Below are 16,919 nucleotides of genomic sequence, written 5' to 3'. Positions count from 1 at the left end.
AAAAAAAAAAAGTAAGAACCAAAAAAGTGACACCGTGGCTAAACAAAGTAAAAGAAACAACGAAAGATAAAAAGGCATCCTTTAAAAAGTGGAAGTTAAATCCAAGTGAGGAAAATAGAAAGGAGCATAAACTCTGGCAAATGAAGTGTAAAAATATAATTAAGGTCAAAAAAGAACTTGAAGAACAGCTAGCCAAAGACTCAATAAGTACTAACCCCATCTCAAAAAACATATATTGGAATTGGAAAAGGTTCAGAGCCGGACCTGCTGCTGTCCACTTCCAGTGTGTAGCGCAGTCGGCAGTACCAGGACACGCAAGAAGCCTGCCTCTGCACCCCAGCTGCGCCGCTGACCGGGAGCTACCAGAGGTAAGTCTGCGCCCCAACCCCACGCCACAATCCCCTGCCCCAGCGCTGAGCCCCCCCAACCCAGAACCCCTTCCTGCACCCCAAACCCCTCATCCCTGGCCCCACCCAAGCCTGCACCTCCAAAGGCCTGACCCCTCTCTTGCACCCCAACAGCCTTCCCCAGCTTTGAGCCCTCAAAACCCAACCCAGGCCCCACCCTAGATCCCTGACCCTCCTTGCACCCCAGCTCCCTGCCCTGAGCCCCCTCTTACAGCTTGAACCCTTCATTTCTGGCCCCACCCTGCAGCCCTCCCCAACACTCTGCCCCAGCCCTGAGCCCCCTCCCACACCCCAAACCCCTCATCCCCAGCTCTGTTAGGTCACAGGCATCAATTTTCTTCAACTGAGTCCCCAGAAAAAAAGGTTTGAAAACCACTGCTTTATGTCATTATCTAAATCACTAATGAAGATACTGAACAGAATTGGACCCAAGACGAATCCCTGTGGTATCCCACTTGATAAGCCCTTCCAGCTTCACTGTGAACCACTAATAACTACTTTCTGGAAAGGTTTTCCAACCAGTTAGGCACTCACCTTATAGTATAGGTTGGATTTCCCTACTTTGTTTATGAGAAGGTCATGTGAGACAGTATCAAAAGCCTTACTAAAGTCAATATATAACCTATCTACTGCTTCCCCCACTAAACACAAGACTTGTTACTCTGCCACAGAAAGCTATTAGATTGGTTTTGACACAATTTGGTCTTGACAAATCCATGCTGACTGTTACTTATCACCTTATCTTCTAGACATTTGCAAACTGATTACCTGCACCCCGACCCCCTCCCATGCCCCAACCCCCTGCCCCAGCCCTGATTCCCTCACGCCCTCCAAACCTCTCGGTCCCATCCTGGAGCAACCTCCTGCAACCCCAACCCCTCATACACAGCGCCACCCCAGAGCCCACACCCCCACCCATGCACCCTAAACCCCAAGTTGGTGAGCATTCGTGGCCCACCATACAATTTCCATACCCAGATGTGGCCTTTGAGCCAAAAAGTTTGCCCAGCCCCGCTCTAGTACCTCCTAAGAGGCTCATAAGCTGTCTGACAGTAAAAAGGCTCAGGAGCTGAATGCCATTTACAAGGAGATGGTTTGGAGTACTTCCTCCAATATGATGGAGTATAAATACCCAAGGAGTGCAGAGGTTGCACATAAGTCCTTAAGGGATGCAGGCTCATCAGTTTTTTTTTATTTTTATGAAAATTGTTGCCCTCACAGGGAAGGTCCTCCACAGTCTCTTGAACCTCCTTGGGAAACCCAAAAGAGCAATGCCATGAAGCATGCCTGATGACAATCAGAGATGACCTGGAGTGGGAAGCCTGATGACAATCAGAGATGACCTGGAGTGGGAAGCAGTGTCACAAGTGTTAATTGAAGCTTGAAGGGATGACTTAGCTACCAATTTACAGTTGTCAGTTGTGGCCTAAAATTGTGTTTGAGTTCCTGTGGAAGTTTGTTGACGAACGCAGACAATGTGCTGTAGTTAATAAAGTCATACTTAGAAATCAATGCATTTACAATATAAAACTGAAGGCTGGGAGAGGAAGAACTCTTTATTCCAAAGAGATCTGATCTTTTGGTGTACTTGTCAGAGGGAACAGACTTAGGCTGGTGAAGCCTGTTACATTCAATGATGGCCTGAACCACCAGAGAATCTGGGGTATGGTGTGAAAACAAATATTCTGTTTTCTTACTTTTTCTCTGTCCTTTTTTGGGGTGGGTATGCCAGACCATCCTGGCTGGCTCCAACACAGCTTTCCTGATTGGATACGCCAGCTTCATAGGGCCTGCAGTCTGGAGGATGTCAAACAACTTGTGAGTAGACAGAGTCTCTGTTGATCTTCCTCCTCGAAACACTCCCAAAGGGGCTGAGAATCATCTCAATGTGTATCCTCTCTGTCACAGAATCATATAATATCAGGGTTGGAAGGGACCTCAGGAGGTCATCTAGTCCAACCCCCTGCTCAAAGCAGGACCAATCCCCAACTAAATCATCCCACCCAGGGCTTTGTCAACCCTGATCTTAAAAAAAAATGTAAGGAAGGAGATTCCATCACTTCCCTAGGTAACCCACTCCAGTGCTTCACCACCCCCCTAGTGAAAAAGTTTTTCTTAATATCCAACCTAAACCTCCCCACTGCAACTTGAGACCATTATTCCTTGTTCTATCAGCTGGTACCATTGAGAACAGTCTAGATCCTTCCTCTTTGGATCCCCCTTTCATGTAGTTGAAAGCAGCTATCAAATCCCCCCTCGTTCTTCTCTTCTGCAGACTAAATAATCCCAGTCCCCTCAGCCTCTCCTCATTAGGGTGTTGGAGCACATGACTTATCATTTTTGTTGCCCTCCACTGGACTCTTTCCAATTTTTCCACATCCTTCTTGTAGTGTGGGGCCCAAAACTGGACATAGTACTCCAGATGAGGCCTCACCAATGTCAAATAGAGGGGAATGATCACGTCCCTCGATCTGCTGGCAATGTTCCTACTTATACAGCCCAATATGCTGTTAGCCTTCTTGGCAACAAGGGCACACTATTGACTCATATCCAACTTCTTGTCAACTCTAACCCCTAGGTCTTTTTCTGCAGAACTGCTGCCTAACCACTCGATCCTTAGTCTGTAGCAGTGAATGGGATTCTTCCGTCCTAACTACAGGACTCTGCACTTGTCCTTGTTAAACCTCATCAGATTTCTTTTGGCCCAATCCTCTAATTTGCCTAGGTCTCTCTGTATCCTATCCCTACCCTTCAGCGTATCTACCACTCCTCCCAGTTTAGTGCCATCTGCAAACTTGCTGTGGGTGCAATCTATGCCACCCTCCAGATCATCAATGAAGATATTGAACAAAACTGGCCCCAGGACTGACCCTTGAGGCACTCCGCTTGATACAAGCTGCCAACTAGACATGGAGCCATTGATCACTACCCACTGAGCCCAACGACCTAGCCAGTTCTCTGTCCACTTCAGAGTCCATTCATCCAGCCCATACTTCTTTAACTTGCTGGCAAGAATACTGTGGGAGACCGTATCAAAAGCTTTGCTAAAGTCAAGGAATAACACATCCATTGCTTTCCCCTCACCCACAGAGCCACTTATCTCATCATAGAAGGCAATTAGATTAGTCAGGCATGACTTGCCCTTGGTGAATCAATGCTAACTGTTCCTGATCACTTTCCTCTCCTCAAAGTGCCCTAACGCTCAGATCCTTTGACTCAGGAGGTCTGAAGTAAGGATCCCAAGAACTCTAACAGGGCTAATGAGTGAGATTGTAAGGATGAGGGGGATACCATTGGTCCCGAGCACAGCAGTGTGCCCTCCTGGAGTGGAAGCGTGACCAGGAGATGTGGGAATCCCTGTTGGGCCTAAACTCGTGCCTTGGAGAGGCAAAAGAGTCGCTGTCTCAACCTCTAGTTCACCAGATAAGTAAAAATATTCAATTCTGCCAGCTGAGCCATTGATACAGTATGCCTTGAAATACAGTAATGGAATATGGTACACTGATCATGTGGATATCTCCCTAGAGACTACCAGTTCCAAAAGTATCAGCGACTCTGGGTCAGAGTACAGAGTCAGGTCATAAGAGATAATATGCCATGATCTAACAGTGGGGGATATGAAGGGCTTTTACCCCTTGATGAAGCAGACAGTGCCAATTTAGGTTGGGTGGTGAATGTCGGTGCCACCAAAACCTCCTTCCTTGTGCTGTGGTGCAGTACCTCTGGTGCAGCTGCCAATCACTCCTTTTTCTCTCTAGCAGTTTTGGGGTACCTCTGGACCTCAGTACTGGTAGTTGGGATCCATGACCCCATGAATTACTGACATCCGTAATGGGGCACAGAAACTTATTACATTTGGAAAGAACAGGGGATGCAGTCCTCTTCATAGAGGCCTCAGGAGGGGATTTCTCCCACTTCTTAGGAGGGTATTTGTCCTTATCCTCCTCCCATTGCAGATTAGAGTATTTGGGCCTGGTTTCTGATGGTTCAGAGTTATGGAGAATCCAGCCATGAGGGGTGCTACTAAGTACATCTGGCCAGCATACCCAGGATGCGGATGACCCAGGTTTGGACTAGTTTCTCAATGAGTGCTCAATCAGGTATCTTTGGAGCTGGAATTTTCAGTATTGCTGGGTTCAGGATGGAAAAAAATTACAAATATTGCGCATGAAGGGAATGTGGGATTCTCCAAGCCAATATACAAATAAGTGGTGGAGGATCACTCATTGGGAAGATGAGGAGCAGACCATGCAGGACTTGAACTGGGGATCTTAGGTATACTAAGCAGGGGAGAATGAAAAGGGAAACTCCGGGATTCCAAAATGGTACCTACTAAAACTATCTAGAAGGTAAAACTATTTACAGAAAAACCTGATCTGAAGCAGAAATTCTAGTGAAGCTGCCAACACTTCAGGGTTCTCTCTCAGGTCATGAAATGTAGAAAGGAATTGGAAAGGCAGACAGTCTGTGCCTATCTTTATGCCCTTGGTATGGCACAATGAGGTGGCACAGGCATAGACCAACGAATGCTGCTAGTGAAAAATCTTCCAGTTTTAGGCACACGGAGAGCATGCACATCCACAGTGGAATACTACAGGGACCAAGAATTAAAATATCCCTCAGCACATTTTTTTTTCTTTGTGAAGAATCTCAGGGTCCACTCCAAAATCCCCTAAGTAAAAGCCGATTCTAAAGTTCATGGCTGTGAACAGCTATTGTTCAATTCAAAATCATTGCCATGTTTGCTAAGACTCTCCACAACCAGTATCTAACTCATTTTGCTTTCTAAAGCACAAATAGGAAAGTTACTATTTCATATTAATACATATAAGTATTCTAATTGTTTTTACATTTTCAAAAAGTACACTGCATGCAGTGCTATTTTATACTTTTTTTACCTCATTTTTGATGAAATCAGCACTCATTCTGGTTTCTTTATCTTCAGAGGAAGGCAATATAACTGATTCCTCAGGAACAATTTGTGACCAACGCCCAGCCGGTGAAGGATTTTTAGGAGAGGATATATTTTTGCATTCTGTGCTCTCCCACAGAAAGATACATGCAGTAGGAGTAATGAGTAGCACCTTGTTACCATCTCCTGAGACATACAGATACAATCTCATGGTGCACTCTGGAAAAATAATGTCAGAAAAGTGACTGTTTTTCAGTGTCCACAGATTTGCATAACTTTTTTTTAGTAAAATCTCTTTATGGAGTACTAACTGGCATCAAACCAGTTTTTAAAACATATTTTAAAGAGCATTTAGTGAGTTTCATACAAGGAAGACACATACGAACAGCAATCAGTGTTGTCAAACATATCAGGGTAACTGCATGGGTCTCTCTCCCTCCATGGTCCACTTCGCCCAAGAGAGATGATGGCTGGGAGACAGAAACCCTAGGTCAGTGCCCTCAAAGGACCACAGAGGGAGAATACAGATGCAATTGTCCTAAAACTGTGACAATATGTACCAAGTGTAACTCTTGTGTATGTGAGACACAAGAAAGAGTGGTGGTATAAGTCAACAAACTTTGTTGAAGTAAGTCTCCAAATAGACAAAGGAGCAGCATGCATTACATCTCAGTGTAAACGGCAGACACAGAAAGCTTTGCAGTAGCATCAATCCATACAGTGATATCCTATGTAAAGATGAGGCAAGAGAAAAACCTGTTTTAAAAATTTCTTTTGGGATTGCTTTATCGTGATTGGGTAACAGTTGACAGTCTTCACTTTGATTAGTGTAATCTCTCCTCCCTTCACTTTTCACCCCTTCTAAAATCCATGCAACACACAGCTTTTAAGATTATCTACTTTGCCTCAAATGACCATGTAAACCCATCCACTGGCTCCCTTCTTCTCCATCATCACAAAGTCAACTTTATAATAACTGTTCTAAAGATTCTAAATTTCCACCTTCATAACTGTGGGTCCCTCCATTCTGTCACTGATGGCAGACTTGATGTCCCATTTATCTGCTTCCCTGTGACCATCTCTACATTAACCTTCATGCCATAAGAACAGAAGAATGGCCATACTGGGTCAGACCAATTGCTATCTAGCACAGTATTGTGTTTTCCAGTGTGCAGTACTTTGCATTTATCAGCACTGAATTTCATCTGCCATTTTGTTGCCAGTCATCCAGTTTAGCGAGATCCCTTTGTAATGCAGCTTTGGACGCAACTTTGCACTTAATTGCCTTGAGTAATTTTGTATCGTCTGCTTTGCCATCTTACTGTTCACCCCATTTTCCAGACTGTTTATGGATATGTTGAAATTAACGCCACCCTTGCAGATAATCCAGGACTCGTCAACAAATCTTGTTATGACGATGATTGGCTTATCAAGATGACTGTGGATAACCCTTCAGAACTTAATGAACTGATGAGTGAGGACGCGTATGAGAAATTCATAAAATCCATTGAGGACTGACCTGGAATGCTAAAATAAACCACTACAAAACACTTACTTTAGCATAGTTTGTCATAGATTAGTGGTGTACAGAAGGTCTGTCTTAGGGCAGCTTGAAAAAATTGCACATTCCAGAAATTTTGGATAACATTTCAAGACAAATATGCTGCCTCTGAATCGTGTTGTACTAAAGAGCAATCCTGTGACAATCAGATATTGCAGACAGGAAAAAAAAATGCTTAACAAGGATACAGATCCTTGGGGGACCTCATTATTTACTGTTCTCCACTGTGAAAACTGGCCATTTATTCTTACACCTTTTTCTTATCTTTTAACCAGCTACTGGTCCATAAGAAAATCTTCCCTCTTATCTCATGATGCCTTACTTTGTTTAACAGCCTTTGGTGAGGAACCTTACCAAAGGCTTTCTGAAAATCCAAATACACTATATCCACTGGATCACCTTTGTCCATCCCCTCAAAGAATTCTAACAGATTGGTGAGGCATGATTTCCCTTTATAAAAGCCAGGTTGACTCTCTCTCAATGAATGAGGTTCATCTATGCATCAGATAATTCTGTTCTTTACTACAGTTTCAACCAATTTGCCTGGTACTGAAATTAGGCGTACCAGCCTGCAATTAGCAGTATCGCCTCTTGAGTCTTCTAAAAATCAGAGTTACATTAGTTATTTACCAGTCATTTGGTACAGAGGCTGATTTAAGTAATAGGTTAAGAACAGTTGTTAGTCTAGCAATTTCATATTTGAGTTCCTTCAGAACTCTTGGGTGAACACCACCTGGTCCTGGTGACTTATTACTGTTTAACTTATCTATTTTTTCCAAAACCACCTCTACCAACACCTCAGTTTGAAACCTAAAAAGAACAGCTGGAACCTTCCTCATATCATCTGCAGTGAAGACCGAAACAAATAATTCATTTAGTTTCTCTGCAACAGCCTTGTCTTCCTTCAGTGATCCTTTTGCACCTCGATTGCCCACTGGACCCAGGTTGTTTAGCTGGCTGCCTGCTTCTGATGTACTTCAAAAAAAAAATGATGTTAATTTTTGAAGAGCAACTAGCAAAAGATACATTCTCTTTTGGCCTGCCTAATTATTCTTTTAGACTTGATTTGCCAGAGTTTATGCTGTTTTCCTCGGTAGGATTTGACTTCTAATTTTTAAAGGATGCCTTTTTGCCTCTAACCACCTTTTTACTCTGTTTAGCCATGGTGGCATTTTTTTTTTTTTAATTAGGAATATACATTCCATTTGAGCCTCCATTATGAGGATTTTAAAAAGTTTCTGTGTAGCTTGCAGGTATTTCACCCTTGTGACTGTTCCTTTTAATTTCTATTTAACTAGTTTCCTCATTTTTGTGTAGTTCCCCTTTTTGAAGTTAAATGCTATTGTGGTAAGCTTCTTTGGTATTTATCCCTCTACAAGAATGTGCTATGGCCACTATTACCAAGCAGATCAGCTATATTTACCTGTTGGACCAGATCCTGCTCCAAGAACCAATCATTAACAGCATTTAGAAATGTTATCTCTGCATCCCATCAAGAGGTGACATATTCCAAGTCAATATAAGGATAGCTGAAATCCCTTTTTATTGGGTTTTCTGTTTTTGTAGCCTCTCTAATCTCCTTACCATCTCACAATAGCCATCACCATCCTGATAAGGTTGGTTGTATGTTACTAATGCTATACTCTTACTATTCAAGCATGGAATTTCTATCTATAGAGATTTGATGAAACTGTTCGAGTCATTTAAGATTTTTACTATATTTGACACTATGCTTTCTTTCACATATAGTGCCACACTCCAGCCAGCGTGACCTACTCTGTCATTCCTATATATTTTATATGCTGGTATTACCATGTCCCATTGATTACCACCTTCCATCAAATTTCTGAGATGCCTATTATATCAATATCCTCATTTAATACTGGGCATTCAAGTTCACCCCTCTTTATATTTAGGCTTCTTGAATTTGTAGACAAGCACTTATAAAATCTGTCAATATTTAGTTGTCTACTTCATGTGAAGTAATTGAATGGCAATGTTTTTCCTTTGCCTGTTTCTCTTCAACTCTTACTTGTACTTTACTGTAAGAGGGGAGGATAAAAGTTGATAGAGTATCCCCTTTAAGAAATCTTTCCCCAAAGGATGTGTCTTTCCTAACCATGTGTTCCTCCACACCTGTCAGCTTTCCACCAACCCTTAGTTTAAAAACTCTTCTACAACCTTTTCAATTTTACATACCACCTCAATGCATGGAGTGCCCTACCTGAGCTGATTCCTCACTATTTCAATTACTCCTGAAGACTCACTTTTATGAGGACAAGAAACTAGCTGAGTAAGTCCTGTACTTACCTATTTCACTTATCTCATGAATGAATTGCTCCTTTATATGAAAAGATAGGCTTGAATGCTAGGAGAGACATGTTGAAGTTGAAAACTGGGATGGGGGAGGATGAGGCTGAACTGTGTACAGAGAATAGGGAATTTAGTGTGTTTAACTTTTAAAAAACAAGAAACATAACTAACAATGCATGCTGTCAATTATCTACTCGATCATCTTGCCTGAATGATGGCTTCCTTGGTATTTGGAAAGCTCCTACTACATTTTGGGTGCTACCAAAATCAAAGTAAACAACTTCATCTGTAAGTGTTATACAAAAATAAATCCCAGTGACAAGAAGAAATCTTTAATTTTAATGGAAGAAAGAATATTTCCCCCCTCTCTCTTTTGCCTTTAAAGGAGAGAACTGTCTGGGGGGTGGGAGGGGAGTGATTGCTACAGAGAGGTGAGGAGAAGACCTTTAAGATCTAGATCTCTCTTTGAGGAAGATGTGCATTTTGACAGAGAGTTGTTGGCTCAGGGACAGAGCTATCTGTGTAACTAAGCTAACTTCAGCAGCAACTCTAAGTCTTCTTGTCTTATCCCTGTTGTGAAGAGGCCGGGACAGCCAGAAAGCTGCTCCTGCTGCAGGTAGAGAAAGAGATAGCGGTCCCATCTCAGACTCAGATATACCAACTTTCAAAGATCCTGTTATCAGAAGAAGAGACACTCCACTGGCAGATCCCGTAAGTATACTGGCGTGGCAATACTGCTGGGAAGGGGAATCCCTTCCTCATGGCCACCCATGGGATAGGAATGAATGGGGTAAGATTCTGAAGGGGCATTTCATGGGGAGAGGAGAGCAAGTGGTGGGTTCAATGGAAGCACAGATGTCTCCCCTACTACCTTACCTTGACCATTACCATTACCCCCATGGTTGCTTCTGAGTTCACTCACAATTCCTTGAAGCAAAGTGCTCGCTTTGAGTTCACCCTTCAGGACGCAATCCCCTGGAAACACTTATTACATTTGTCATGGTTACAGGGCTAGAGACATCTCTGGCCCTTCTTCTTGTCTCATTGAATAAACAACCTCAGATGTTAAGGCTCATGTCTTCACCTCGCCTAGATGGAATTCCACAATTCTTTCACTTTTAGATCAGGCCTTGGGCTGTGTATCAACCTTGATTATTCAGCAAGTCCTACTGGGTTGAGCACCTGCAAGTCTTCCCTTCTGGAGCATGTGACCAGTGGTTAATACAGGTGACCAGACAGCTCTCTCACAAAGTGCTTTTTAATTTTAACAGCAGGAACAAAGCATTTTAAAACATTAAAGGATCTATATGCATATCTATCTTACCCTCATCCCCACCATCCAACTGTTTAAAACCACAAATTTATTCTGTTTAAGACAGAATCTTAAGAGTTTGGAAATCCAAAATGTAATTAACATTTCTGTTAATAAAAAGATTAAGGTTTGCTAAGGGTTAGCTTGGCATACACAAAATACTAATTAGATTTACAACTCTCTCTTCTGCCAAATAAAAGTTAGTCATTATTTAATAAATTAAATTTAATCATCAAAGGAAGATCTTTCTTGTCAACATTTATTTTCTATTTTTTATTTTAATAAAAAAGACAAATTGCCAACTCCTACCTTGTGCTGCTGTAACCACCTTATTAGATTCTTCAATTGCTGGTACAATTTTCAGATAGTCCTGGTCTTTATTCCAAATAAATAGTTCTCCTGTTGTAACTATTCCTGCCAACCAAGCACCTGTTTTCATAGGGAAAAGACTTCTTAAATTGTTTTACCATAAAGTATTTAAAATTATCTTCCCTCATTTTGTCCCCAATCCTGCAAGTATCTCTGAACTAGCAGATCCTGTGCTTGTGTGGAGACAGCCACAGTATCACAGCCTTTTACAGTACTGTATATTTCTAAAATGTGGCAATCTTAAATGAAAACAAAAATTTGAATTGGAACTTGAGAAAATACTTAACCATTTCTTGATGTTGCTAAGACGACAACATTTTTCAACAATGATTGAAGCTGAGGAATTTTCTTCTTTGTCTTTCCTGATAACAGGTTAATTTCACTTATACATTTATCATCAAAAAGAAAAATAGCTTCTTTTTCCTGTTAAAAGGAAAAAGGAATATTTCAGTTTTCAAAAATGATACTTATTATTTTATATTTTTGCCTGAAAATTGATGCAGATATAGAGAACGGTGTTTAAGACCAGTAAGGGGAGGGTTATACCAGGATTGAATCTGGCCCATCATTTTTAATTAGCCTGATCCCACAATCCTTATTCCCACTTACCGGAATAAGATTATTTGCATAGAAGATGCAGGATTAGGCCCTAAAGATCTGATCCTATGTCTCTGAATTCAATGGGAGTTTTGCCATATATCTCAATGGAAGAAGGATCAGGCCCTAAATCATTACATACTGTCTCTCAAATGATACAATGAAAGAAAGAAAAATTCTACTATGTTAGGTAACATTTGAACATATGAATAAAGACTCTATTGTAATGTATATATGCAAGGGAGGAGAGCTAAGGCTATATGTTTAACTTTGCCTATAGCATTTCCTGACTACTAAATGCTTAAACATGCAATATTGATACTACTTTAAATTAGTTTTATACATAATTTCATAAGTTGTTTTAAAAGAAAAGGATACAGTAAACTCATGCCCATCAAAGTCATTAATAAACTGTGTATTTTTTGTACAGGTGCTAGCTGGCTAAAAGGCAGTAGTGTCTGTCACTATAGCAGGTTAAGTATACATTCCCGTATCTGTGCACGAATATACGCATAACTAAAGAAATCTTTAAGTAAAATAAGCAACTTCCACTTCTGGCTCCAGGCCCTTGCTATCTCCCATAGCACATTATTACAAGAATGTCAGATACTAAACGTAGGTAAAAATAGTTGAGTTCTCTTATGGTTGTCCCAGGGGAGGAATAAAATCTCAAACATTTTTTTTTTAGTGCATATAACCAAATAATGCCAATAGGAATTATAATTAAAAAATATATATATGAACTCTTGTTCAAAAGAAGTCTTCCATCAGGTATTGTGAGCAATATTGAACCTTTGGAATGAAGTCAAAATGGCAGCAATAAATCCAGTGATTTGTCTTGTTGCTTCTAACTTAATAACCAGTATGGCACTTCTAAACAATTCCCTGTAGTTTTTTGTAAACTGAGTTGCTAAATAACTGTCACCTAATCAAAACTATGTTTAATGTACAGTTAGGTTTAAATTAAAAAAACTACAGACTCTCACCTGTCCCAGCCAAGAGATTCGAGGCCAAGGTTTCCTATGTTTGATACACGTAGAGACTAAAACATCTAACTTGATCTCCATGCTTATTAGCACTCCTGGTAATCACAACAGTTAAAAAAAAAAAAAAAAAAAAAAAAAAGGGAATGGAGGGTGGTCTGCCAACATATCTGTAAAAGATTGAAAAAAATATGCTGGTTTTCATTTTAGTTTTCGGAAGATACAAATTCAGAACACAATTTTTAGTCTCCACATACTAAATAAACACAAACATCATTCCCAAGCATTTTTATTCTCAAAATAAACTGGACTTGTGGATTATTTGCATTTGTGAATTATATTTTAACTTTTGGGCCCATTTTTAGTATTAGCAGGTGACGTGGTTTTTGGCTGACAAAGTAAATAATTAACGTAGGCTAAATATGCTTAGCTAAACCTTGGCTGTTCTAGCCCTATGCTTAAATACCAAAGCAACAATAGTAGGTTTCAGCACAGAACTCATCTGTACCAGAATTACCATGACAGTACAATATGATTGTTTAAACTCTATGACATTTTATGGTTCCACATAACACACACTGAAGTAATCTAACTAATGTAAATAAATGAACGCAGCACATGTAAGTAAAGGTGGAAGCTGTGAAGAAAGACATATAGATAGGGAAACAATATCTTGATAAGCAACAGCACTGTGTAAAACTAATCATCATAGGAGTGAATCCAAACAACTCAAAATCAAAGATGTACATTTGTATCGAGAAGCAGACCACTAGCACAGTTCATTATTAACAGGGCCTTACCAAATTCAAGGTCCATTTTGGTCAATTTCACAATCACAGGATTTTTTTAAATAGTCAATTTCATAGTTTTAGGTGTTTCTAAATTTCAGTGTTGTAACCAGGGGCGTCCTGACCCAAAATGGGGTCAGGAATTTCCACCCTTACTTCTGTGCTGCTGATGGCAGGGGTACTGCCTTCAGAGCTGGGCAACCAGATAGCAGTGGCTGCTGGCCAAGGACCAAGCTCTAAAGCCAGCACCAGCACCAGCAGCACAGAAGTGAGGGTCAGAGGCTCTGGGTGAGGGGAGGTGTTTGCCATATCTGCAGGTCTTCCCAGCAGCCTCCCACCCAGGTCAGGAGCTGACAGCTGGAGTCACAGCTTCCCACCTGGGTTGAGTGTGTCCTGGCCAGCAGCTTCCTACAGCTGAGGGAAGTTCAGAGAAGTAGGTCTGACCCAGCTCTAGGAGCAGCCTTTGCATGGGAAGAGTAAGTCCTTTCCCTCTCCAGCCTGGGCCAGGACTAACAGCTGGTACCCAGCCCATGGTAGGAGCCCCTGGCTGGGGCACCCACAGCCCAGTTAGATTTTATGGGAGAGATCAGATTTCATGGTCCATGACATTTTTCTCAGCTGTGAATTAAGTAGGGCCCTAATTATTCATCTAGCACGGGGTCCAGAGTGAGGCACACCACATTCCACAATGTAGCCTCATCTCTAATACAGTGACATGGCCCTCTGAAACAACATATCCCACGATGTAATGCTTTGATCTGTATTACCAAGGGAGCTGCTCAGATGAAGTATTACATTTAGAAGCCTATCCTTTCTATAGGCTGCTCACATCAAGACAACATGTCTGTGTGGGGCCACATCTCCAATTAATAATTAGTTGTATCTTTATCCCCCTCTAATAGCTACAGCTAATGGAGTTATTCTTCTAGCTCAAGCAGTACAGAAACATGGTTTGAGCACTAAAGGCCTCATAATCAGACTCTAAGAATGACTCATATGGAGAATTCAAATGATTCAAAATCTGAGGATGATCCATTAAAAAAGTGGCACACCAATATGGGGCTTGGATGAGCATCTTTAGACATGGGAACTAGGTAACCCACACCAGCAGAGTGCAAGTCTTTGTTGACAGTTTAACATAAGAGGATATGTGTTTACTACAGTTGACAGCTAACTGAATCAGTATTGGACATAGTTTGAAACAATATATTGGATGCTTGGACCCCTTGTCTTTATTCTGTCATATTGAATGTGAACATTTGTATGGTTTGAGGTGTCGCACACTGGGACCTATCATGTGTGCTGATGAACTGTATTTCTTTCCTGCCTTCAGTATAAGATAGCACAGTATTTACCAGAACGCATCAAGTAAGGGCCTCCTCTGTTAAAGACGGTACATCATACCATAATACTCAGTGTCTCTGCTCTGCTACTTTGATACAGAAATTATTGGGTGAGGTTCTTTGGCCTCTGTTGCATAGATCATACCAGATGATCAGCATGGTCCCTTCTTGCTTTAAAATCTAAGCACTGGAGAGCATGCACATGACTTAAATTAAGGTGGTGAAGAATAAATATGAAATTAAAGAATTAGAGTTAGTTTAAGTTTGGTTAAGGAAATATAAGTATTGTAAAGGAAGGCCTTCAGAATAATGAGTTACAAGCCCAGAAGGAACAAAGTAGGGAGGAACCTGGTTCAAAGAGTAACTAATGACATAAAGGGAAGTTTCTAAAAAGAAGACCTATGATCGATAGGGGTGACTGCAGATGGTTTTTAATAAGATAATGAGACTCTGTCTTAGAAGAAGCCAACATGGACCTTCCCACTCCACATACCAGTGTTGCCTCAAAATTAGGGTATACGCAACAGAAAAACTGTTGGGTAGCGAGAAGGATCAGAAGAACTGGGGGCAGAACTGGGGATGGGGAAGGAGCTGAGGTTAAACATAGAGCTGGCCTGGGGGAAGAGAGGGAATGAGGGCAGAAATGGGCTGGAGGCGGGGTACAGCTGGGGCTGGGGCCAGAGCTGAGCTGGGCATGGATTGGGGGTTGAAGTGGAGCTGGGGGCCAAGTTGGGCTGATTGGTACTCCCTCCCCATCTCCCATGGGGGCTGGCCCAGGCCCTGCCAAGTATCCCCCCCCATCCCTCCTTCCGCCACATCCCCCTCAAAGGGGGCATACCCCACAGTTTGGGAACTACTGCTGTATTGGATGTAGTACCTACTTAGCTATTAGGATTTAAAAGCTATTATATAAAATACCATTTGGCCTTTGGACTTAAAGGAATGTATGGTTAAATTAAGGTTTGGTGGTCTCCAATATTAACATTCATAATTCTAAATATTACTGTTAATTCCAACAAATGGTGAATCATGTGCTAAACCCCATTACCTTAACACTCTCCTACTGAAAGCAGAAGAAGATGCACCGTTCAAGGTAGCATCCTACATCAAAGGTAAGGGCATTACCAACTGGGTCAAGCTACCTTTGCCTTGGTGCATATCACACCTACCTCCACGTTGAAGCAGAGAAAAGGTATGTTATATGCCAGGCCCTGTTGCCTCAACCTCAGAAGCGTTGGGGGAAAGGGCGGATCGCATCCTGGCGCGGTTACCTCCATACTAAAGGGGGTGTTACATTGTGGTGTTGAATATGAGGGGATGCAATGGCCCCTCGTCCCCCCATCCCGGGCCCCTCAACTCACTCGCCTCGCGAGCTGTGCCTCACAGACGGGGGCGGAGAGCGCGGAGACGTCCTGTGGTCCCGGAGCGGTAACGGCCGCGGGGCCCAGGGGGCGGGCTGTCCGGGCGCTAGCAGCACAGAACGAGCCAGGTCGGCCACACCCTCGGCCTAAGTCCCCACCGCGGCCCGATCCCGCGGAACGAGCAGAGCGCGGCCCGTCCCACACTCACCGCGCTTCTGCCGCGCACAGCGGCTGAGCTACGGGCCCGGCTACAGCGGCGTCCGCCCCCGCCCGATTGCCGGCTGCATCCAGCGCGAGAGCCGGGAGCTGAGTGGACTCGAGTGCGCAGCTGCGGGCGCGCGGGGAGGGGAAGGAGCAACGGGGCGAGAGATTCCCTCCGAACGCCTGGTTTGGGCTCGGCGCCCGCTGGGCACAGTCAGAGCAGCCTGGCGGAGGCTGCTGCTCGCATAACCCCAAGCTGGATGCGCTCCCTCGGGGGCTGTGCTGAGAAATCGGGGCCCACCGAGGACCAGTGCGAGCAGCTCACGTCCGCGGGAGCAGGGACGGAGCGTAGCGGTGCACACGCCCCAGCTTCCTTCCCTTCAGCTGGATGTTAAACAGCCATGTAAACAAACGCGCCACACAACCGGTAGCTCCTCAGATATAAACCTTGCAGCAACCCCGCCCCTACTTTTCATCTATTGCCATGGGCTGGTGCATAGCTGCTGGAACAATGTGTGCGGTGGGGGTGTTGATAGCTATTGTACTGAATAAAACTCTAAACCCTGCTCAAGTGCTGCTGCACCCCGAGCACCTCTAATTCCAGCATCGGTGGCTGGTGTATTTGCAACAGCAGACTTGGTTTACCTTAGCCCAGTGGTCCCCAACGCAGTGTCCGCGAGCACCATGGCGCTCGCCGGAGCATTTATGTGCGCCCGCCTAGTACCCAGCAGGGGAGAGAAGCCACAGCCCCGTGCCTCCTGGGGACAGAGAA

At 43.0% G+C, this 16,919-nt stretch overlaps 1 protein-coding gene across 3 annotated transcripts in view; it reads right to left on the bottom strand.

The window, feature by feature from the left end:
* Positions 1 to 16,491, bottom strand: part of CPLANE1 (ciliogenesis and planar polarity effector 1) — a 180,158-nt gene extending 163,667 nt beyond the window's left edge. For all 3 annotated transcript variants that reach the window (XM_030565920.1, XM_030565924.1, XM_030565921.1), the window contains exons 1-5: positions 16,155 to 16,491; positions 12,458 to 12,624; positions 11,162 to 11,297; positions 10,815 to 10,934; positions 5,306 to 5,538 (exon numbers count right to left, since the gene is read on the bottom strand). In XM_030565920.1, coding sequence (XP_030421780.1) covers positions 5,306 to 5,538; positions 10,815 to 10,934; positions 11,162 to 11,297; positions 12,458 to 12,538 — 570 coding nt within the window. In that variant the 5' untranslated portion in view covers positions 12,539 to 12,624; positions 16,155 to 16,491. The remainder of the gene's footprint in view (positions 1 to 5,305; positions 5,539 to 10,814; positions 10,935 to 11,161; positions 11,298 to 12,457; positions 12,625 to 16,154) is intronic.
* Between the last annotated feature and the right edge of the window lie 428 nt (positions 16,492 to 16,919).

The sequence above is a fragment of the Gopherus evgoodei genome, chromosome 6 (assembly GCF_007399415.2).
Source record: "Gopherus evgoodei ecotype Sinaloan lineage chromosome 6, rGopEvg1_v1.p, whole genome shotgun sequence".
In the NCBI taxonomy this organism is placed as follows: domain Eukaryota; kingdom Metazoa; phylum Chordata; order Testudines; family Testudinidae; genus Gopherus; species Gopherus evgoodei.
The sequence above is the reverse complement of the archived record's forward strand: the minus strand, read 5'-3'. Positions and strand labels throughout refer to the sequence as shown.